Source organism: Acinonyx jubatus, chromosome X (assembly GCF_027475565.1).
Source record: "Acinonyx jubatus isolate Ajub_Pintada_27869175 chromosome X, VMU_Ajub_asm_v1.0, whole genome shotgun sequence".
NCBI lineage: Eukaryota > Metazoa > Chordata > Mammalia > Carnivora > Felidae > Acinonyx > Acinonyx jubatus.
In genome coordinates, this window is record NC_069389.1 from 78,242,237 (window position 1) to 78,266,836 (window position 24,600).

Here is a 24,600-nt window from a genome sequence, read left to right on the forward strand (position 1 = left end):
GGCTTACGCGCCTTACAGACGCGTGTTTAGCGCAGATCTCACGCGCCGTACGGAAGTGTGCTCTGGCGCACCGGAAGCGGCCGGAAGAGAGCGATGGCGGGTTTGACTGTGAGAGACCCTGCGGTGGATCGTTCTCTGCGTTCGGTGTTCGGTGAGAGGAATTCGTGGAGCCAAGCATCAGGGAGGCGCAGAAAGAGACAGGGGCTACGAGGAATTCCCCGTGCACTTCATGAATTGCCACAGGAGCTGGTTATGGGTTGGGCTTGCAGCTCTACCTGTCTATCCTGTGGGGCGGCCAACCTGGTGGACTCGCGGGCAAAGTGATGCCCCTTTCCCCTGAGGTCTCACAGCCTTTTTAAGATGTGGCTGAGAAAGTTAAACTAGCGTTCAGCTTCGATGCGTTTGTCCTTTCACGAGCTTCAATCATTGCCTGCAATTGAGGGCGCATGGCAACTGTCCCTACTACTTCTCACCCCCTTTCTCAGAATACAGATTATATGCTGAGTGTATAGATCCTTGTGTCCACTTGCCGCCCTCCATAAGGACTTTCCTCTGCTTTTTACCGTAACATTATCTAGTTAGATACCTGTAGCGGCCACCTGGCTTCTTAGGGTGAATTGTGAATGAATTTTTAAAATACCAAATACATTGGTATTTTTAGTTCTTATTGATAAGATTCGCAGATTTTCAGGTAAATACCAATGCCAGAGTTTTTCACCAAAGTTAAGGAAAATCATAACACTTGTCAGATAAGTCTACGAACTGCTACTAAGGAGTGCCTATACCTTTTATATTTACCCTTAGTGGTTTATTTGTTTTGTAATTAAAGTCAGCAGACAAAATTGAAATCTTATCTGAAGTACCATGGAACTGGGGTTGTAGGAACACAATTTTGAGGTAGTTATATTTTCAATGATAGAAGTAGATACTGGTTTACTTTCTCACCAGAGAAATGGGTTACAAACTCAAAAGTTTTCATATGTTGTCTATCTTCTTCGTAGTGGGGAACATTCCATATGAGGCTACTGAAGAGCAGTTAAAGGACATCTTTTCTGAGGTTGGACCCGTTGTTAGTTTCAGGTGAGATCCCCTTTGACTACTTGGGGTCTTCTTTAAAATCACAAATTTGGCCATTAGCAATAATGGCAAGGTTTTTACTGGTGACTTTTCACATTCTTCTGTTTTTTTGTAACAGTTTTATTCAGGTATGATTCATATACCATACAATCCACATTTATTTTTACTAAAAGATACTTTTTTTTCATTTAAAAAATATTTCAGTGAGGGGCATCTGGGTGGCTCAGTCAGTTAAGTGTGACTTCGGCTCAGGTAATGATTTCACGGTTTCAGTTCAAGCCCCACATCAGGCTGTCTGCTGTCAGCACAGAGTCCGCTTTGGATCCTCTGTCTCCCTCTCTCTCTGCCCCTGCCCCGCACACTCTCTCAAAAATAAGCATTAAAAAAAATATTTCAGTGGGGCGGTCAGAGTGATAAAGTTACTTGTCTTACAGTGGACCAAATTAGAACATGGCAATGTTAGCAGGAAACCTATATGTGTGTAACATTTGTGTCTGATACTTGGTTCTGCTCTTCCAGGTTGGTATATGATAGGGAGACAGGAAAGCCAAAGGGTTATGGCTTCTGTGAATACCAAGACCAGGAGACGGCACTTAGTGCCATGCGAAACCTGAATGGGCGTGAATTCAGTGGAAGAGCACTTCGCGTGGACAATGCTGCCAGTGAAAAGAACAAAGAAGAGCTGAAGAGTGAGTATAAACCTTATTTGTATGCAACATGAGTTAGTAAAGACATATTGAAGATTTTCCATTTATGCCATGTTTTAGCATCTAATGAAATGGTTAGCTATGTAGCTTTTTTACTTGACCCACTTAAGGCGCCTGAGGCGCCTGTATTAAGTGAGTGTATTTCTTTGAGAAACAAAGTACAGTTGACTTTAGAACTCCCTCTAGTTGCCAAGGAGTTGATTTCTAGTTAAAGATGAATTCGGGCTCACTAAGCCTTAGTTGCACTAATAACTGGGTCATTAGTTTGCCACTGTTATAACTGTTTGTCAGATCTGTAATTAGTGGGATTACTAAGGCATTCTCTCGGCTTTTTTCATGAAGTAACAGATGAGGAATTACATTTTGAAATTGGTATCTTTATCTATTTTGCTTCTGAAAATTAGCATCTTTATCTATTGTTTTGCTTCTGAAATGAGTTGTCAAAAGAAATTGATATGCCCCATCTCTAATTTAGGTTAACATTGTCTACCTACGTGATCTTAGTCCCAGCTTTCCTCTGAGAGCAGAAAATACACTCTGTCACTTTCCTCTACAGAAATAAGAGACTTGCAAATCACTTATTTCTCAGTTCCAGAGAATTTACAGTTATCAACGGGTCCTGGAAGGAAAGTAGCCCTGGAAAGTAGATACTTGAAATGATTTAGCTCTTAATTTTGCCTCCTTAACTTTTTGTACTTTCTTCCTGATCAGGCCTTGGCACTGGTGCCCCTGTCATTGAGTCACCTTATGGAGAGACCATCAGTCCTGAGGATGCCCCTGAGTCCATTAGCAAAGCAGTTGCCAGTCTTCCACCAGAGCAGATGTTTGAGCTGATGAAACAAATGAAGGTGGGAGGAGGCATTAGGTTAAGAACAAATCAAATCACAGCAAATTTTCAAGGAGTTAATTGATATAGTTAATGGAAATGACTCCCTGAGCTCAAATATAAGGTGTGCCTGTTAATCACCATTTCTTGCACCTTTGATATGCCATATGTCCATAGCATATTTTACATTTTGTGCAAGGAGCTTTCCATTTTTGTACACGAACACAACTATACAGTCTGGCTTTTTGTGGCCCATAGATATCAGATGCAGATATTCAAATGTGACTTTTTTCCTAAATGGTGGTATTATGGTATTTGAAATGCCTCTTTCTTCTCTTGCCTGTCATGACCAAAATTTTATGTGCTATGCAAAAACCAATGATAGCTTAAAAAGCTTCTTGAATATTACATTTCTCAGATGAGAATGGCTCTAAATCACTATTAATTTCTAAGCAATAAGTATTGAACCTGATGATGAATCTGTTTATCTTCTCAGCTCTGTGTCCAGAATAGTCCTCAGGAAGCACGGAACATGTTGCTTCAGAACCCTCAACTGGCTTATGCTTTGCTACAAGCACAGGTAGTGATGAGAATTGTGGATCCAGAGATTGCCCTGGTGAGTGCTGCTTGTTTTTTATGGAAATGCCACAATAAACTTTGAGTGGCGTAGGAACTACTTGATTGCTTTGTTAAACAGCTCATAGATTTGTCTTTTTGTTTTTTAGAAAATTCTGCATCGTCAGACAAATATCCCAACACTGATTGCAGGCAACCCTCAGCCAGTCCACAGTGCCGGCCCTGGCTCAGGATCCTCTGTGTCAATGAGCCAGCAGAATCCTCAGGCCCCTCAGGCCCAGTCTTTGGTAGGGCTTTACCTCTTAATATTACTTTTACCTGTTTTAGAATGCCATTTTCATTTTAGGAAGATATATTGAAAGAAGAATAGTCAGGAGTTGAAGATGATAATTTCAATTTCCAGACATAGCAATTTTCAGTTTGCAGGGTATATGGCCTCTGAATGAATATAGATTCAGTGCCAAGTTTGTAAAACAAAAAGGTCCTTTTTGTGTGCCCTTTTATAGAAGCTAATCTTTTGTTTACGTGCATGCATGGTACTGTGGTTGACAGTTTGTTATTCTACATAGGTCTCATTTAGTACTTCTAGCAATTGTATCAGGTTGGCACTCTTATTATCTCCTTACCAATGAAAGTGTAAAGCTTGCTTTCCAACCATGACACAAAACTTTGAAGCCATAAGAAATAAATACATTGGAAAGCTGAAAATTTTCTGTATAAAGAAAAAGAAGTAGGGACGCCTGGGTGGCTCAGTAGACTAAGCATCTGAATTCTGCTCAAGTCATGATCTCATGGTTCGTGAATTTGAGCCCCGTGTCAGGCTCTGTGCTGACAGCTCAGAGCCTGGAGCCTGCTTCGAATTCTGGGTCTCCCTCTCTCTGCCCCTCCCCTGCTCACGCGCTTGCTCTCTCTCTCGCTCGCTCTCTCTCTCTCTCTCGAATAAATAAACATTAAAAAATTTTGAAAAGAAATAAACACCAAAGACAAATGACAAATTGGGGAAAGTATTTGCCACACCCATGATGGACAATAGGCTGATTACTTAATCATGTTCAAGAATGTTTATTTTCACAATATAATAGTGAAAAATTGAAACATCCTAAATGTAAATCAGGGGGAGAATGGGAAAAATGTATATTTATCCACTGTGTCCCCATGAATGACTTTCGAAAACATAATTCCGTATAAGCAGGTAAGATGAACTAGGATACAATGCTATCAACACAGATAACCCAAACATTCTAAAAATGAAAATAAGTGGATGTAGAAGCCTTCTCAAAATATGGGATATATGTGTTTGCATATATCCCAAAAATATGCTGAAATGTGTTTAGTGTGTATGTTTAGTTTGTAATGATTTATATATGATTTCAAAACATCTGTAAAAATTCTTAAGTGGTTGTCTTAAGAAGGGGATATAGGGAGGCACCTGGGTGGCTCAGTCAGTTAAGCCTCTGACTCTTGATTTTGGCTCAGGTAATGATCTCATATGAGGTCATGGGATTGAGTCCTGCAGTGGGCTCCCTGCTCAGTGTGGATTGGGATTAACTCTCTCCATGCTCATTGTGCTTGAGATTCTCTCTTTCTCTCTCTCTCTCTCTCTCTCTCTCTCTCTCTCTCTCTCTCCCCCCCCTCCCCTGCTCACACTCTCTCAAGATAAATAAATAAGCTTAAAAAAAAAAAGGATACACTATGCAGTTGGGAAAGACCATACAGCAGATTTCAAACATATATATTATTTATTTTCTAAACTGTACGTTTATTTTATTTTGTATATAATTTATATATCTGGACTTTTTCGTAACAAAAATGTTCAACCTCAAAATAAGACAAATGTGAACAGAAATTACAATAATCTATCATTTTTTACCTATCACATTGGGGGAGATAAACAACTTAAAGTCAACCATGGGTGCTACATGTGGCCTCACAACACATATCAGACTTGTCAGTCTCTACTTTTATTTTTTTAATAAAGTTTATTTATTTATTTGGAGAGAGAGTGTATGCATGTGAGTGGGGTAGGGGGAGAGAGAGAGACTACCCCAAGCAGGCTCTGCACTGTCAGCGTGGAGCCTGAGGTGGAGCTTGAGCTCACCAATCATGAGATCATGACCTAAGTTGAAATCAAGTGTCAGAAGCTTAACTGACTGAGCCACCCAGACACCCCAGTCTCTGCTTTTAGAATGTGGTCCATCTTAATTGTGTTCTATATAACCAGGCTCATCATGTGTGTGTCCAGAGGCATGTACATACTCTGTTTTTAATTTTGATCAGGGTGGAATGCATGTCAACGGTGCACCTCCTCTGATGCAAGCTTCTATGCAGGCTGGAGTTCCAGCACCAGGGCAAATACCAGCAACTGTAACAGGACCTGGCCCTGGTTCCTTAGCTCCTGGAGGTATGTTTCATTTAGAGTCTTCACCATTTTGGTATTTTGCTAAAGTTTTGTTGTAGCAATTGGTATGTTGTAGCCACATTATTACGTGGTAAAGAGATCTTGATATAAAATTAATATGCAGCTAAGAAATATATCCTAGGTGGAGGAAATAGTTGATATCTTATATATAGATCTTCTATGTCTGATTAAGAGAACAAGGAAAAGGACTACAAAATGGGAAAATCCAGTAAAACTTCCAAACTTCCAAATGGAATGAATGTGAACTAGACCAAGCCAACAAATAGAAGGTACAGGAAACAATATTGTAAAGTAAGTAATGATAAACATAGAGTAAGGAGGAAGGAATAAAATCTTGTATAGAGGTTAATTCTACTAAATGTGAAGGGACTCAACTTTCCCACTGAAAGCCAGAGATTTGGGTTAAATGGCACATAAAAAGACACAAACTAATTGTACTTGTTATTATTATATTTAACAAGTATAAAATTGCACTTTATTAAATGTAATCAGACAAAACTACAAAAAGAAAAAACATTTTGAAGCTGTATCTTTTCATTGAAAATGTATATATAGAAATTAAGAGTGTTGCTATTATGCTTGTAGTTTTTTCTCATTCAACACTCATAACTAAAAAAGTTATGAGTGAAATAGTGATTCCCTATATGAAACTCCTGTATGAACACATGACGTGTATCAATATTAAAGTTTTTTATGCAACGAAATTGCTTCTTGTTAATTTGTCTAATCTAGGTTAGATTGACTACAGCATTACTACTAGAGGATAATTGAATCTAAATTGTTCTGTATTGTAGAGAACCTGGTCTACAGAGCTAAGTTGACAAGGAATAGAGGAAGGGATTTTAAAAGAAATTTCAGCAAACTCATGATTTCCATTTATCTATGCAGTTAAAATATCTTTCAGTGAGAAAAATGAATTCTGTATTTTATACATTTTTGAGTTATGGGTACCTAACTTAAAAATATTACAAATTGTGATGTGGTCCTACTACACATGACAAGTATGCAACCCATGATATATGCAGCTCATAATGTAAGTTGAAAAACACCCAAAGTGGACTATACCCTGTTCAGGGAGACAAGTGCACTTGGATGTCACAACAGTGTCAATTTGCTGTAAAAGTTTCTGTGTCCTCCATTTCTACATTTGACATTGTCATGAATTGTTAACATAGTGTGTGGATCAGCATTGTCTGTGGACCACACTTTGAGTACCTTTGTACTAATGGACCAAAAATAAGTGAAGACATTGAGGAATAAAGTAGCAGAACCAATAAGCACAATTTATTATTGAGATTTGACTAAAGAATATACTTTTCCCCCCAAATGACCATGGAACAGTAAAAAAAAAAAAAGTGACTATGTAGTTGGCCATAAAATTAAAAGTTTAAAAAGTAGAGATTTTACAGGCCACATTCTCTTATTATAAGCCAATAAAATTAGGGGCGCCTGGGTGGCTTAGTTGGTTAAGTGTCTGACTTCAGCTCGGGTCATGGTCTCACAGTTCACGAGTTCGGGCCCCACGTTGGGCTCTGTGCTGACAGCTCAGAGCCTGGAGCCTGCTTCAGATTCTGTGTCTCCCTCTCTCTCTCCTCCTTCCCCACTGGCACTCTGTCTCTTTCTCTTGCTCACTTGCTCAAAAATTGATAAACATTAATTTTTTTAAAAAATAAGCCAATAAAATTAGAAATAATTAAAAGGTGACTGAAAAATAACCTTTACTTGGGAAATTAAGGAACATACATTAGGTATCCTTGAATTAAAGAGAACATAAAAAGGAAATTTATAAATTATCCAAAAGACAACAAAAATAGTATACTTTATACAAAAAAGTGTGGAAAATAGTGAAGGCAGTACTTAAAATGAGTATCTTTAAATGCCTGTGTTATTAAAGAATAAAAGAGCTCTAAGTGCTGGTTTTAAAAAATTAGGAAAATAATATTTTCGATGGTATGTTTTGTGAGTTTGTAGCACTTATACTCCTGAAGTTTTTAAAACATCACTAGGACTTTTAAAATAACCTCTACAAAGCTCTTTGACAATTGGTGAGAAGAGGGAACAACCTAGTAGAAAAGTAGGCAAAGAAAATGAGTAGGCACTTCAAAGAAGAGCAAATCCAAATGTCAACAAAAACAAATCCATTTATAGTCATAGGATTGGAAATTAAATAACAAGATTTCAAAGATAGACACTATTGGTGGGGAAAGTGGTATCATAAATTAATTGGTAGCGGAAATGTGAAGTTTTTCAGCCTTTTAAGAAACTAGTCTCACATTTAAAATTCATGTACACTTTGACCCACCAATTCCACTTCTGGGAACCTAGCCCATACAAATAAAAGTGTCATCATGTGATAGTGTATAATATGAGAAGTTATGCCCAGAAGTCCTTCTGCCACTGCTTTTCTTAGATCCTAAATCTTTGTATTGTTTTACTGAGTGGTCTGAATAAATCCTAGAATGTTGTGATTAGAAGAGACCTTTGAAATCATTTAGACCTGTTCTCAAACTTTAATGTACATTAGAATTACCTAATTAGCTTATTAAAACTCAGATGCTGCTTCCCACCCTGAGACTTTCTAATTCAGCAAGTCTGAGTTAGGGCCCTGGAATTTGCAGTTCTAATAATTCCTTGGTGATACTGACACTTCTGGTCTGGGGACCACATTCTGAGAACCACTGGTTTAGACCAGCTCATTCACTTTGCAGGTGAGGAGGCCTGGGCATATGCTAATTGTATTAAATCACTTGTTCAAAATCACAGTTACTTTGTTCCAGTAGAGATAGGGCTATCCCAGGTTCAGGTTCTTAATTAATGGCTCTTTGGTGCCTGGCATGTTAAATGGAGTAAGAGAATATTATGTATTTTTGATATTTTAGTTAAGTATTAATGAACTGCAAACAGTAAAGCTTGTCTTTTCTCCCCGCTCACAGAATATATTGTTGCTTTAAGGAAAAAAGAATTACTGCTATATGGAAAGGGCAAGATAAGGACTTGTGATGCATAATTATTCTTTGTGTAGCAATCCTCATATCCCAACTGGTTAGGGTAGAACTAAGTGGTTCTCAATCCTGTTAGACCCTGTGGCGTCTTTTCATAACAGATACTTTGCAGTGACTTTTTACTATCCTGAAATGAAATGCACACTTATAACCTACTTAACATGATTTCCAAGAAAATAATGTCCTAACTACAATATAAAGGAGAAACAAAAAGAAATTAACCTATAATAAAAAATATTTTTAATACACAAGTGTTCAGGCATGACTACACAAAAAACCAAAAGGTAGCAGTCAGATGCTTGCACCTATACCATGAAGTAAAAGCTACAAATGTAGACAAATACAGGTATGTTGTTTTGGCAACACAAATACCAAAGAGACTATTGATGTTACTGATGTGATTTTTCTCAAGTGGTGAAAAGTCTAGGTAAAATTCTTAACAAAACAAAAAATGCAGTACCCATAATTAACTCAGTAATTGTATTTCTGGAAAATTCAGTACATCTGTGTACATACATAAGTAGGGAAAAGAACTTTTTGTTTACAAATACAACAGACTTAGGTTCTAAATTCAGATGACCATAAGCAGGTTTTCATTTGTGTTAATGTTCACCAAGGCATTTGAGAGTTTTGCAAGACAAGATGATTCTGGATTCTGGAGGACTGTCTCAGACATTGCAGGGCATCTAGTATCCCTGTTGGCTTTTCATTAAATGCCAGCCATGCCCTCTAAATCTTTTCACAACTAAGACCCACACATTTACAAAATACCCTGGGAACAGTATTGCCTCCTATGAGAGGAGTTATGTGGATAAGTGCCGTTTTTCTCCTATGTAACAGAACTTCTGCCACGGTTTTGGTAACCAGTGAGATTAAGTATTGTCATTTAACTCGCTCTTCTGTCACTGAAGCCTAGAGTTTACTAACAAACTCTATCTTCTGTATACCTGCATTGTTTCAGGATAGTTATGATGTTCCTGAGTAGTTTTCTGCCTCTGAGGCCAAAAGAGAACATTTGTTAACTCAACCACTGTCCTAATTTTTTCTCCACTGTCATAATTTGTGTTTTTCTTTGCTTCCCTTTATCTTCTAGGAGGAATGCAAGCCCAGGTTGGAATGCCAGGAAGTGGACCAGTATCCATTGAGCGGGGACAAGGTAAATAAATATTAATATCTGATTAATGTGGATTAGACTTGGAAATATTCTACATCTGCACTATCTTACTATGGCAGCCACTAATGATATGTGGCTATTTGAATGTTAAGTTGATTAAAATTGAATTGAAATTAGGTAAAACTTAAAATTCAGTTCCTCATTCACACTAGCCACATTCCAAGTACTCAATGGCCACATGTTGCTAGTGGATACTATACTGGATAGTGCAGATACAGAATATTTCCATCATTGCAGAATATACAGCACCAGTCTAGATTTTCCATCTAGTGACCCAGAGCCCAGCTGTTATAAGAATTGATGATAAATCAAGTGGATCCTTTGTTTCTATTTAAGTTATATCACCTTTTCCTAATAGTCTAATGATTCTACTGACATATTCTCTGTCACTCTGTGGCTATCTGTTGACTGAGTAAGGAATTTTAATAATAAGCATGTAACACTTGACTGGGCATGAAGAAGCCTAAATTTAAACTGCAGAGAAAACTGGGAGGAGGCCAGAGGTCTAAAGCTTACTTGATAAGAAGAGCATGTTGTACTGTGGCAGTAACACTAGACACCACAGCAGAGCCACTCCAAAATCTCCACATTATTTCCCTCTGTTATTGGAGTTTGAAGAAAAAGACAATATAGTAGTTTGGTTGAAAACATTAGGAGGAGAAAGTGAGAAAACAGAAGGAATGAATGATAAAACTGAGTGCATACTGTGGGCAAGGCACCTTAATTTTCACAGACAACTGTGTGAGTTAGGTGGCAGCACCTCAGTTTTCAGGTAAAGAGGTGGAGGCTCAGAGTTTTAAAGTTACCTATTTAAGGGGCATGGTAGTAAGTAAGTAAATACTGCTGTCTGAGTAATGTGGACAGGACTCAGGCCACTCATCTCTTCCAGCCAGTAAGTGGCAGAGCAAGACTCTGAAGTCTCTGAAAAAAATCTATACTCATCTGAAGAGTGCCTTCAGTGCTTTTTGTTCTTACTCATTTTGTCATTTGATGAGAAAGAACTGCTTTGGACGGCACAGAGAAGTTTAAGTTACTTCCTAGCATATGGCCTATAAGAGAAACTCATTTTTTAAAAGCAAACTATTAACATAGAGGCCTAAGTACTTTACTTCTTGTCTATAGTTTGTCCACTAGGGTTGGTTGTTGAAGTGACAGAACTAATAATCTTGTCAGATAATTGACAGTGGGACCAAGCTCTTGACCAAATGTCTCATCTAAAGCAGCCTGTGCTTTCGTGCTTTGTGCCCCTCCCTCTCGGCCACTATCAGCAGATCGTATGTGTATCCCAGAATATTTTTGCATTAGGGAGAAATTGGGGTTGCAGTCATATTCTTCTTCCCAAGCCATCAATCAATCAGTCATGCTTTAGGTGTTTAATGCATACTTCCACAAGACATCTTCTTTCCTGCTATAATTGTCTTCACCTTTCTGGTCAAAAGTTAGCAAAGGGAAATGACTTGGATTTTGAAGGTAGATAGGTGTGTCTTCTTGAAGAGATAAAGTGAGATGAGTTTTCTTTTATAGTTTGTCTTCAGTACTTAGCAGAGGAAGCAAGAATCTTTCCGTTTGTACCCAGTTTTTCTTTTCCTGGAATCCATGCTTCTTATACGCATTTGTAATGGTAAAAGGAGACAGTGACATGTTTAAAAAGATACTTCTTGCCTTCCGCCACCTTTGTGTAGTATTAGCACCCTTGTCATCTCATTAGTCTTTGTTTGATGTTGTCATGTTTCATTATTACTAGAGACTTGCAGTGGCAGAGTATTTCTTGAGGGGCGGTATTATCTTTCTTTGTCTAAAGCTCACTCACTGCATTTCCCATGGAAATTTTTGTGCTTAAAAATATGGCAAAAATAGTACTGTCCAACTTGTGTTATGGGCCTCTTCAGAATAAATCTTGCCTTCTAGGTTCAGTACAGTCTCTTTCATGTTTTGCTTATGAACGTATGTTTATGTTCTTTGCCTAAGTAGGGGTTCAGAACCATCCTTTTTTTTATTTTGTTTCCTTTTTTTTGTAGTGATATAAGGAGATTTAGGTGGACTTGTAGTAGCAGAGGCAAAAATCGAAAGTGGCTGAGTAAAATCATTGGCTGACAGGTTTCAACTTAGGAGGTAATCTCATCACAGCGGAACAATTTCAGATCCCAAAGAAGCTAATATAGTTCAGGAACATTTTGTAGCCTGGGGCAGGCTCCTTGGCTTTGTAACTTACGTGTATAAATCTCCAGCGTCCATATGTGTATGTTTCTCTGTGTGTGCGCACATGCGCAAGCTGTTTCAAGTGTCTGCTCTTTCTCCTTTTGAACTTACTGCTCACCTAGGAACCCTACAGCACTCGCCCGTGGGACCCACCGGGCCTGCATCAATTGAGCGAGTTCAAGGTACCCATTGTATCTGCGGGTTTCCTTTTGTTTGTGGTGTTCAGGGTGGGACGTTGAGAGGACAAGGGCTGCTTGGCAGTCATCCTCACGTTCGGAACCCAAAAGGGTAGTGTTTTGGGTTTTTGTTTTTAAATTTTTTTCCTGTTGGGGCCACAAGCCTAAGATTGACCTCTTCACACAGGGCAGAGAACATGGATGATATGGGCATCTGTCCGAGGCTGTACTCCCTCCCTACTGGTGTCAGGAGGCTTGGATGGAATAGCAGTCTGTAAGGAGACAGCAGGTTCTTGCAGAGCCATGGCAGTGTTCACATAATGCCAAGACCCTACCTCTCTGTTGTGACTCTGGTCCTTGAACTAAGATTGATTATAAGGAGAACCAGGAGCATAAATTTCTTCAGGTTGCAGTGCTAGTCCTTGGCAGGTTGCTCCCCACTTTGCTCTTTATATAATTCCATCCATACCTCTGACATGGCACAGATTCTGCCTACACCCTGCTTCTGTTCTTGAGCTGCAAGAGGAGTCTGCTGTGGTGAGGTTTCACCCACTCTCAGGTGTCTGAATTATGTTGTCAGTGGTTATATAGAGTCATTTCTTGTTTTCCTTATGTGTCCTTCACAACAGTAACTCCCTGTTTGTTTTCCTGTCAGTGCCAATGCAGGACCCCAGAGCAGCTATGCAGCGTGGTCCCTTGCCTGCCAATGTCCCAACTCCTCGAGGTCTACTAGGAGATGCTCCAAATGATCCACGTGGAGGCACTTTACTTTCTGTAACTGGAGAGGTAGAGCCTAGGTAAGCACTAACAGAAGGAAAAGATTGGAAAGTCGGTTAAGTGTCCGACTTCGGCTCAGGTAATGATTTCATGGCTCATAAGTTCGAGCCCCTCGTCTGGCTCTGTGCTGACAGCTCAGAGCCTGGAGCCTGCTTTGGATTCTGTGTCTCCCTCTCTCTAGGCCCCTCCCACACTTGAGCTCTCTCTCTCTCAAAAATAAATAAACATTAAAAAAGTTTTAAAAAGAAGGAAAAGACTGGAGGAATCAGAATTTTCCCTTGGTTTGAGAACAGTCTTTCTGTACCAGTGGTACCTATTTGTCTACCTCAGAAGATAGATAAGTATTCATAGCCACTGTCCAAGACTAAGCACTTCTCCTTGGACAGAACCATATAGTTGAGTATGTCATTTTGAATGAACCATGGCTACTCCATCTTTACAAATGAGAAATTCTGGCATATGTACCTGAACAGGAAAAACTTCTTTTGCATAATGGTAGTAATGATATTAATAATAGCAGTAATGATAATAAGAACAATGATTGATGCTAATGGGGATTATGCCTCTGACTCTGCTGTGAGTACTTTACTTAGATCATCTCATTAAATCTACACAACCATCCTGTGAGATTGATACTAATATACCAGTCATATTTTACAGAGGAAGAAGCGAAGCTATAGAGAGGTTAAGTAAATGTGCCCAAGATCACACAACTAATGTGTGATAAAGCCTGGATTTGAACCCCTACAGTAACCCATGTTTTTAAGCACTGTACTACATACTCATTCTGTACCATGGATATCTTACCTCCTCAATTATGAGCACCCTGACCAAATGTGAAATTCTAGAATGCGTGGATTTACATCTCATTAGCACTTTTTTTGACCTGTTTGGTGTTAATTCTCTTAGAATTCGTAGACTGATGTTTGCATCAGTTCTTTGACTTTTTTACTTACTGATCTTCTGGTTAATAGTTTTGGTTGTTGTTTTGTTCTGTTTTAAAATATAACATTTTCCTCCATCTCTAGAGGTTATCTGGGACCACCTCATCAGGGTCCACCCATGCACCATGTCCCTGGTCATGACAGCCGTGGCCCACCCCCACATGAAATGAGGGGAGGGCCATTAGCTGAGCCCAGACCTCTAATGGCGGAGCCAAGAGGACCCATGCTAGATCAGAGGGGTCCACCGTTGGATGGCAGAGGTAAGGGTGAGACCACATCACAAGGCTGACTGGTAGTTGCAGGCTGATAATAAACCCAGCTATCTTAGGCCCTAAGCCGGTATAAAGAAGGTAGGGCAATGGGGTTGAAAAACATTTTTAAGGTTTATCTGCAAATCTGTGAAATTGGGAAGGAGAATGTAGTATCATGTGCACTTGAACAACACGTTTGAACTGCACAGGTCCGCTTATACATGATTTTTCTTTTTTTTTTTGGTAAATATAGTACAGTGCTAGTTTCCTTAAGATTTAATTAATAACATTTTCTTTTCTCTAGCTTACTTTATTGCAAGAATGCAGAACATAATACACAAAATATGTGTCAATCAACAGTTTATGTTTTTGGTAAGGCTTCCAGTCAACAGTAGGCTATTAGTAGTTAAGTTTTAGGGGAGTGCTTCAGTCCTCACACTGTTCAAGGGTCAGCTATAGTTGTGGGGGAGATGTGACTAGAGGAATAGATTTCTTCTTTGATTGTTGCGTTTTTTTGCAGTAAGGATAAGTAGCTACACAGTGGTTTTCTTACAACTTTCTTAATAGGCGGAAGAGATCCCCGAGGCATAGATACACGAGGAATGGAGGCACGAGCCATGGAGGCTAGAGGATTAGATGCCAGAGGATTGGAGGCCCGTGCTATGGAAGCCCGAGCGATGGAGGCCCGTGCGATGGAGGCCCGTGCGATGGAGGCCCGTGCAATGGAAGTCAGAGGGATAGAAGCCAGAAGTATGGATACAAGGGGCCCAGTCCCTGGTCCTAGAGGTCCTATACCTAGTGGAATCCAAGGTCCCAGTCCAATTAACATGGGGGCAGTTGGCCCCCAGGGATCCAGACAGGTATGTGCAACACTCACTTCTTACTTCTATGTGAAATCTTAATCTATTCAGGAATTGATAATTAAGCCTGTTACTGCTTTCTGATTTAGGCTATTTCTCAGTTTGTTAAAATGGGAAGATTAGAATCTCCCTTCTTTTAGTTTCTGTGTCCCTTAAGGTGGTTATTTGCTAGGCACCAGGATTGTGGCAACCTTGTCCCACAATTTAAGGAGCTCTTCCATTCAGACCAGAGTCCCTGCAAATTTAGGAGACAGAGTGTGTCTCACTAGAATCTAGGCATGGATAATTTGAAAAACCTCCTCCAAATGATTCTAATGTACAACCATAAGAACTGCATTAGAGCATATGAACAGCTATAGGTAATCAATTCAGGTAATCTTAGTTTTGCAGAAACCTATTTTAATTTACTTTCATCAAACAGCCTAAGTGAACAGTGGAGTATCAAAGGCAATTTACTAATGCTTACCTTAAAACCTGTGGAACTGAATTCTTATCTCTTCTTGTTTGGCTATTTCCAGCTCTGTGTATGTGGTGATCTATGATTGTCTATGTGTTGTCATCTCCTCCCTTTTCAACAAAATTGGTTGTGGGGAGATGGTGATATACATGTGGCTTCCCTGAGTTTTTAGGTGCTAGCACCTTCATCTCCCTCTAGCCCCTCCGTCTTCCTTTCTCCATTTGTCTTCCTCCTTCCTCTATGTACTTCTGGCTCTCTTCCCTTTTCCATATGTTTATGTGTCTTGCTCTCGTGTGTGTGTGTGTGTGTGAGAGAGAGAGAGAGAGAGAGAGAGAGAGAGAGAGAGGTAGGGGGAGAGAGTCAGCTGGAATTGAACATGTCAGCCATCCATTTCTCTTGTTTTATAGATTTGGAAATTGAGATCCAAGAATTCAGGTTACTTGTCCAAATTCACACAACTAAAAAGTAACAGAGTAAGGAATAGAACCCACTATTTTTTTCCACTGTGCCACTCTGTCCTGTTATCTGCATGTTATGTATGTGTGTAGACATACATGTATGTATGTCTGCCTCCCCCTCTTTAATAGGAAATACGAGTATGTCGTTTTCTGGTATGTGTGAAATAAAACCGTTCTCTATTTTTTTTCTTTCAAGTTATGCTTTTTAAAAAATGTGTGTGTGTGGGCCTTGTTGTTTATTCTGCCCTCTATGGTCAGTAGCCTCATAACAAAAATGGTTTTTATGCATTTATTCAGTCATTCAACAAATATTTATTAAGCACCTCCTGTGTAGCAGAGACAGCTTTAGGTACTGGGGATATAGCAGTGTGAACAAAAGAAAGTTCCTGCCCCCCTGGAGCTTGCATCCTAGCTGGGAAAACTGACAACAAATAATTGCATGATGTGCTTGTATAATTCTGTCAGTATTTTCATTGAAAATAATGGTTGGAAGACTGTTTCTGGAGAAAGTCTTGCTCTTTCATCTCTGCTAGCACTTGAACTCATTACTCTGTAGTGTTAGGTTTATATAATTTTAATTAGTAGATTGTATAAAGCCTATTAGATCTGAGGTGAAAATAAATTTTATCTTCAAACCTTTTTTTAAAATTGTTTAAAGTAGTATGTTCATTCATACATAAAAGATATACAGTGAGAACCTTGCTTTGTCCACTGTATCCATCTCCCTTGTGACCCCCATCTCCTACAGATAATTGCTTTTGTTCAACTTCTGTTATATCTTTCTAACAAAGAAGACTGTTAGAAAATATGCATTATTAAAAAAAATGTATATATTTTTCCTTTCTTTCACTGTCCTTGTGCCTAGGGCAAAAGCATAAACTAGGACTATCTTAGGCAAACCTGGTTGTGTAGTCACCTATATTGTGACTTGTCTGCCTCGAATAGGCACTCCTGGAAACTTGAAATGGCCATTATTGAATGGTTAGGTCATGTTATAATAGTTCAAATTAGTATTAACTAAAATGTAAAAAATGTTATCCTCACAGATATTTCAGATCTGTAGCACAACATTAAAGTTCAGACCGGTCTCTGGATTCAGTATTGATAACAGAAAGTGATAGGGGTGCCTGGGTGGCTCAGTTGGTTGAGCGTCTGACTTCGGCTCAGGTCATGATCTCACGGTTCGTGGGTTCGAGCCCCGTGTTGGGCTCTGTGCTGATGGCTCAGAGCCTCAAGCCTCAAGCCTGCTTCAGATTCTGTGCCTCTCTCTCTCTGCCCCTCCCCTGCTCACACTCTGTCAATCTCTCTCGAAAAATAAATAAGCATTTGAAAAAATGTTTTTCAAGAAGAACAGAAAGTGATAATGAAGTGTATTATGCTTCCTTCCCTTCTTAAACAAGATAGGAAAAACAATTTTCACCATTTTTTGATTACTCAAGGTCATCATTACATGTACCCATTACTGTATATGCTGTAACAGAAAACACAGTTACCTCCTGTTTGGTTTCTGGTCTCCTCCACTGTCAGTTTGTCACCTGGCTCTTCACATTGCTGTCCTGGTATCTGCTCCTAACGGTTTATCACATTTCTTTTTGAGTTTTGATGCTTCTAATTTTCTGGGGAAGCAGGTAACAAGTTAACAATTTGTGTTTAATAAGAGTACCTCAACTCTGGGTGAATGCCTGAGTGTGAACATAATAGCAGAGGGAACTTAAACAGTGACTCTAGGTGCTCTGAGGCCTTTTCCTTGGGGTATGGTAGTCTTCCCAAAGATTGAAGTCACCGAAGATCTTAAATAAGTGATATAACTGCATTTTGTTCTTTTAACTTGGGTCAGTGATATTTCTTGGTCTGTAATTTAGCAGAAAGTATCTGCTGCATATTCTCTCTGGAAAGTTATAAAAAGCAAATGTTGGGCTAATAACAGTCTTTTCCCCAGAGGCCTTCCCATCTCCTTTCTGCCTCTGCCATTATGATCATCTCTGCCTTGCTTGTGGGATAGGGCCCTTTGGAACAAACTGCCTATGTCTGATTGAACTAGAGGTAGGCGGTATCCCTGTGAATGTAGCTTCCCCAGTGGACCAGCATACATTATTTCTAGAATCTGCTGGCTTTCATTTCTGTTTCCACTGAGCACTAGTTTCTAGGATGCTCTCAGTTTTCTCTGTGTTTATGCAGCTGGATTTTGCTTGATTTGATGGTATCTGATTGTTCAGTGTTATATTTGTTGATGATGCTGGAGCTATTGTAAGCAAATGTGTCTAAGTTGCTAGTCGATCTCTGGCTAAACTCTGCCTTCTGCCATTGCTAACAGTAGGAAATGATCTTCAGAATCATTAATTTGCTTTTTTTGTTTTTTTACTCATATCCATAATCAGTTCATGTTTTTCACATTATTATTGGATCCTGAATACCTATATGAGAAGTTCTGAAACATCTCTTCTCATCTCTCTTTATGCATATAGGTCCCAGTTATGCAGGGAGCAGGCATGCAAGGAGCAAACATTCAGGGTGGAGGTCAGCCTGGGGGCTTTAGTCCTGGCCAGAACCAGGTCACCCCACAGGACCATGAGAAGGTAAGCAACACTGCCTCCAGTGGCACACTTCTCTTGGATTCTGCTTTTCTTTTTTCTTTTTTCTTTTTTAATTTTTATTTATTTTTGGGAGAGAGAGAGGGAGAGCAAGAGAGAACAAGTGGGGGAGGGACAGAGAGAGAGGGAGACACAGAATCCGAAGCAGGCTGCAGGCTCTGAGCTGTCAGCACAGAGACCAATGCAGGGCTTGAACTGAAGAACTGTGAGATCATGACCTGGGCTGAAGTTGGACACTTAACCAACTGAGCCACCCAGGCGCCCCTAAATTTTTTTTTTTAATGTACATCCAAGTTAGTTAGCATATAGTGCAACAATGGTTTCAGGAGTAGGTTCCTTAATCCTTGTTTATTCTCCATATTTAAGAGTCTCTTATGTTTTGTCCCCCTCCCTGTTTTTCATATTATTTTTGCTTCCCTTCCCTAATGTTCATCTATTTTGCATCTTAAAGTCCTCAAATGAGTGAAGTCATATATTTGTCTTTCTCTGACTAATTTCGCTTAGCATACTACCCTCTAGTTCCATCCACGTAGTTGCAAATGGCAAGATTTCATTCTTTTTGATTGCCAAGTAATACTCCATTGTGTATATATACCACATCTTCTTTATCCATTCATCCATCGATGGACATTTGGGCTTTTTCCATACTTTGGCTATTGTTGATAGTGCTGCTATAAACATAGGGATGCATGTGCCCCTTTGAAACAGCATACCTGTATCCATCCCTTGGATATATACCTAGTAGTACAATTGCTGGGTTGTAGGGTAGTTCTATTTTTAATTTTTTGAGGAACCTCCATACTGTTTACCAGAGTGGCTGCACCAGTTTGCATTCCCATAATTTTTTTTTAATGTTTATTTAGTTTTGAGAGCAAGCGAGCATGAATAGGGGAAGGGCAGAGAAAGAGGGAAACACAGAATCCAAAGCAGGCTCCAGGCTGTGAGCTGTCAGCACAGAGCCTGACACAGGGCTCGAACCCACAAACTGTGAGATCATTACCTGAGCCGAAGTTGGACACTCAACTGACTAAGCCACCCAGGCACCCCAGGATTCTGCTTTTCAATTACTATGTGAATGTCCTGGGTCTCTGGAGTTCCTTTGGAAGCAATGGTTTACTCCTATAACTTTTTTATGATCTTGCTATCTGAAAATTTATCAGCCTGGTCTTAAATATCTTTTCTTTTTTAATGTTTTGTTTTATTCCTGAGAGAGAGCATGAGCAGGGAGGGACAAAGAGAGCAGAAGACACAGAATCCGAAGCATGCTTCAGGCTGAGCTGTCAGCACAGAGCCCCACACAGGGCTCAAACCCACAAACTGCAGGATCATGACCTGAGCCAAAGTCAGACGCCCACCTGACTGAGCCACCCAGGTGCCCCATGGGCCTGGTCTTAAAATTCTTTAGTGGATGTATATAAATGGCGGCTTATCTTACATTTCAGACTCAAATGGCAGCTTATCTTACATATCAGACTCATCTGCCATAACTGTTTTTGTTTTTTTTTTTTGTAGGCCAGCTTGACCTGAAAATCCAAGTCTCTTTTTTCTCCACCTAAAAACAATAGCAAATCCCCCATGAGTATGTATTTCTGTTTCTATATTTGACCATTGTGGGGAGCTCATGTCTGATGGAAAGACTAAAACTTGTAAAAAAGAGAGACTTTCAAAATGGGATCAAAAACTAAAGACTTCCCAAGGCTCACAGATAACGTGTTAGTCTGCAAGAACTTTGGGTTCATGCAGGTGTCTGATTCGAGTCTTCTAATCTTAGGTATTATTGTACTTGAGCTTTTCATTGTGCCCTTTCTCACCAGCTGGGTTTTTAACTTGGTTTGGGTGTTTTTTGTGTAAAGTATTCTAGGCGTGAAATATCCTTCCTTTTTAGACAGAAACTGGTGTTTTTATGGCTGCCATCATGAAAACTCACTCCCTTTTTTTTTTCCTCTTCACAGGCTGCTTTGATCATGCAGGTTCTTCAACTGACTGCAGACCAGATCGCCATGCTGCCTCCTGAGCAGAGGCAGAGTATCCTGATCTTAAAGGAACAAATACAGAAATCCACTGGAGCACCTTGAAAGGTGAGCCAACTTAACCTGCCTAAGTTGGACAAGCTCCTTGTGCATTTGGGGTATTAGATGCTTTCAACCTTAACCAACAACACTCTTCTGATCTCAAGACTGTTCGAGGCCTGCAGTCCTCTTGGCTACACTCTTCACCCTTCATTAGATTAGATCAGCTCCTATGAAGATAGCAGAAGGCAGCAGCGTATTTGTTCAGTTGTTGAGTTGGTTGTAAGCTTTTTTTTAACCTTTCTTTCCTAATGGCAGAAGTAACATGTGATCACTGTTACAAAGTTAATCAAACACAGAAATGTAGAAAGGTCAGGGTAGGAAGCTCTGCTTCCTCAATCTCATTCCCCGAGCAACCTCTAAATATAGTTTGGTGGGTATCCTTCCAGAATCAGTTGTGTTATTTTATTCCACATATTCTCCATCAAAATGGAGAAAATGCAAAGCATTTCAATAAGATGTATAAATATTTTAGTTTCCAGTATTTATTTAATATTGACTGTGTTGAGGTTAAACTGATAGAGCACCATCACCATCGGTCCCTTTACATTTTAGAGGCTGCGGTACACCTCTGTCCTTTATTTTTCTTGCTTATCAGTCATGTAAAAGGGATCATAATCACGTGACCTAACCTGATTCTATGTATTTGAGTTTCTTTTAAAAACCTTTTTCCCCAACACCTTGTATTTTGTAAATAATTATTTTCTAAAAACAGTTTAAAATTCACATTGTCCCAATATTGGCTGGAATATCACATCGTGAATTTCTACTTTCTACCCCATCTGTATTATAATTCCCATCCACATATTATAATATAATAGTGAGGGGCGCCTGGGTGGATCAGTCAGTTGAGCATCTGACTTGGGCTCAGGTCATGATTTCACAGTTTGTGGGTTCAAGCCCCGCGTCAGGCTGTGTGCTGACAGCTTGCTCAGAGCCTACAGCCTGCTTCAGATTCTGTGTCTCCTTCTCTCTCTCTGCCCCTCCCCCGCTCATGCTCTGTCTCTGTCTCAAAAACAAATAAATGTTAAAAAAATTATAATATAATAGCGAATTCATTTATACCATTTAGCAGTCTTTACTAAATATGTTGTGTTTTAATCCATATTTGTAATGTCATTAAAACATCCAAACCAGAAACATGCGTCATATCCGTATTTAGACTTTAAATTTTTTTTTTAATATTTAGTTTTGAGAGATAGAGTGTGAGCAGGGGAAAGGCAGAGAGAGAGAGGGAGACACAGAATCTGAAGCGGTCTCCAGGCCCTGAGCTGTCAGCACAGAGCCCGACGTGGGTCTCGAACTCACAAACCATGAGATCATGACCTGAGCCAAAGTCGGACGCTTTAACCAACTGAGCCACCCAGGCACCCCTGTATTTAGACTTTAAATGACTAAAGTGTAATGAGAAGCTGTCCTAGATGGATGGCTAGCTAGACTTTAACTTTTTAGTCCAGGTACCTGAGGCATTTTTTTAGTAAAAGAATAGGCTATTATATTTAGAGTAATAGATTAAAAACTATTCCTGTCTTTTACTTTTTCTAATTTATTTATGTCAGAGAAGGCATGCCCCACAACATGGAGAAATTAGTCTTTTTGGATAATAGAGGTAGAAATATTTCTGAAAGTTCTTTCATTATGTATTCTTGCTCATAAGCTATTCCCAAGCCGTGCACACAAACCACAGGGCAAGGGTTTTTGTTTGTTTCTATTTTGAAATAATTAATATAAATTCACAGAAGGTTGGAAGAATAGTACAAAGAGCCTCGTGTACCCATCCTTAAACTTCCCCCAAGTATAACATCTTGAGAAGCTGTTGTGCAGTGCCTTTTTGGTTTGTAGTACAAAACCAAGAAATTGACATTGGTACATTTCTGTTGAGTACAGACCTTACTCAGTTTTCACTATTTTTTAGACATATTATTTGTGTGTGATCAGTGGTTCTCATCCAGAGGCAGTTTTGCTCCATATAGGAAATTTGGAAATGTCTGGAGACGTTCTTGGTTGTCAGAACTTTAGGGGATAGTGTACTACTGGCATTCAGTGGTTAGAGACCAGAGATGCTTCTGAACATCCTATAACCACAGGATCTCCCCCCACCCCATAACAAAGACTAACCTGTCTCCAAATGTCAATACTGCGAGGTTGAGAAACCCTGCTGTCAGGTGATTACTTTGGGGATCCTGGAGGTAGACACCTTAGGAATCTGTCCCTGGTGATTTGCCTTTTTGCATAGCCTCCCTCCCTTCCTTACTTTAAATTTTTTTTTCCTGATGTTTGGGGAAGAGAACTTTTTCTCCATTTCTAATGGCTTTCTCCCAACTTTTTCTTACAGGTTTTCAAAAATACCTGGCAACAAATCTGGAAATTAATTCCATAACTTTGTTGAAATGTTGCAAAAAGATGACTTCTGCATCCTAACCCTTGAATGGCTCAAATTGGTGCCAGGTGGAGGATTCCCATCACCTTCTCTCAGAACAAAATCAGTTCATTCTGTTGTCTTAGTTTGTATATTTTCTGTGACTTGAAATAAACTTTGAACACAATTTTAGTATACTGCAGATTGATACACATGACCTTTTTGCTTTTAAAAAGGTGTACACCAAGGGTGAAACCTTAGATGTGTTTTCAACCCTTACCGCAGTATTGTACTTTAATGTTATATTGCCATAGCTCTGTTTTTCCTTTAAGTTAACCACTTATTCTTCTTGATGATATTTGAGAATTTCTCAGAAACAGTGTTTTCTAGAACTTAGTTTTTGCTTTGTTTGCTTCCAGCAGAAATAATGCAATTTGCCCTTTGAGAACTTGCTAGAACTTCTGAGTTTACTGGGAGAAAATAGCCCATGCTTAGAGCTGTAAAATGGCAAGAAGGACAACAAAGCAAAGAGCCTAGCAGAGCAGTGTATTTAGTGTAGAAAAATCCAATTATCAGAATGTACTTTTGTTTATCAGTAGCAGGTTTGTTCACATGCATAGTTCAGAATTAAGACAAAATGTTGTATTGGCACTGGTTCAAGTGTGTCAGCAACACAAGAGACTGTTGACATTTACCTGTCCTAAAACTCTTCAGTCTCAGTAGTCAACCTTGAAAGTTAAAAAAGCCACTAATTTTTCACATGTTTGAGATGAAATAAAAACTAAATAGAAATCAAATGGACAAAATACATTCATTCTGCCTTCTAGATAATCACTAACCTACAGTCTTCCTCTATAACCAAATTTATTCTGGGAAATTAAAACATAGAAAACCCTGAAACTTTTATATTCTTCTCATTTATTTTAAGAGGACCAAATGTAGAGCATAAGTAGTCAGATTGCCCATTAGGCCTGCCCCTGCCTGCTTCCTTGCAGATAGACGTGACCATAAATAGTGCCACTAGTTCTAACCTATGGCTCTTCCAGCCTAGCATTCTCTCTCTCATAGTGGCATTAAGGAGGAACATGATTTCTCTCCATCAGGCCAACCTCAAGAGGTTAAGAGATGCCTTAATAATTAGTAAAGTTCCACTGGAACTACTCTTTGAGCCTATTTATATTCTCAGAATCCTACCCCCTGGGTTAGGATTATGGTTAAGTGAATTAAAAGCCTGCCATAGGCTTAGAGAACGTAATAGCATATTGCTTACACGTCAAGCAAAAGAATGCAATGATAATCAACTTTATGAGAGACACTGAAATTGAGGGATTTTCTACTCTGATGTGTAAACATTTACTACAACAAAAGTTTGCTGAATAAAATATTTCATATTACAACTTAGGAAGAAAAACTTGCTCAAAACAGCTAAAGAGATTTCTAGGTACCCTGCTCATCCCCAATTTGGGCTTGGATGTTGATTATACATAGGATTATTATCATTACCTTTTCTGCCTACTTCCACGAATATTCTAGGCCTTATTGTGTTGATTTTAGCAGCAATCATATCTTGAAGAGTCAATATATTTAGACATTGAAATCAAGAGTGAAACCTTTCTCATTAGGGACTCATAAGTTTCAAGGAACACTAAGATTCCAAATCAAAGTCAATGAAGATCAA

The 24,600-nt window shown here is 39.3% G+C and overlaps 1 protein-coding gene across 3 annotated transcripts; it reads left to right on the top strand.

The window, feature by feature from the left end:
• CSTF2 (cleavage stimulation factor subunit 2) lies at positions 1–23,109 on the top strand. Of its 3 annotated transcripts, XM_027053872.2 has the most exons (16): positions 1–151; positions 1,002–1,080; positions 1,597–1,766; positions 2,496–2,632; positions 3,107–3,226; positions 3,336–3,473; positions 5,464–5,587; positions 9,701–9,763; positions 12,103–12,162; positions 12,344–12,430; positions 12,812–12,953; positions 13,962–14,137; positions 14,696–14,988; positions 18,369–18,479; positions 20,447–20,572; positions 22,899–23,109. In XM_027053872.2, the coding sequence occupies exons 1-15, from the start codon at positions 94–96 to the stop codon at positions 20,567–20,569; spliced, it is 1,881 nt and encodes a 626-aa protein (XP_026909673.1). In that variant the 5' UTR covers positions 1–93; the 3' UTR covers positions 20,570–20,572; positions 22,899–23,109. The 3 variants fall into 3 exon arrangements, with proteins under 3 accessions (XP_026909673.1, XP_053057426.1, XP_053057427.1); XM_053201451.1 differs by lacking the exon at positions 12,344–12,430; XM_053201452.1 differs by lacking the exons at positions 12,103–12,162; positions 12,344–12,430.
• The last annotated feature ends 1,491 nt before the right edge of the window (positions 23,110–24,600 follow it).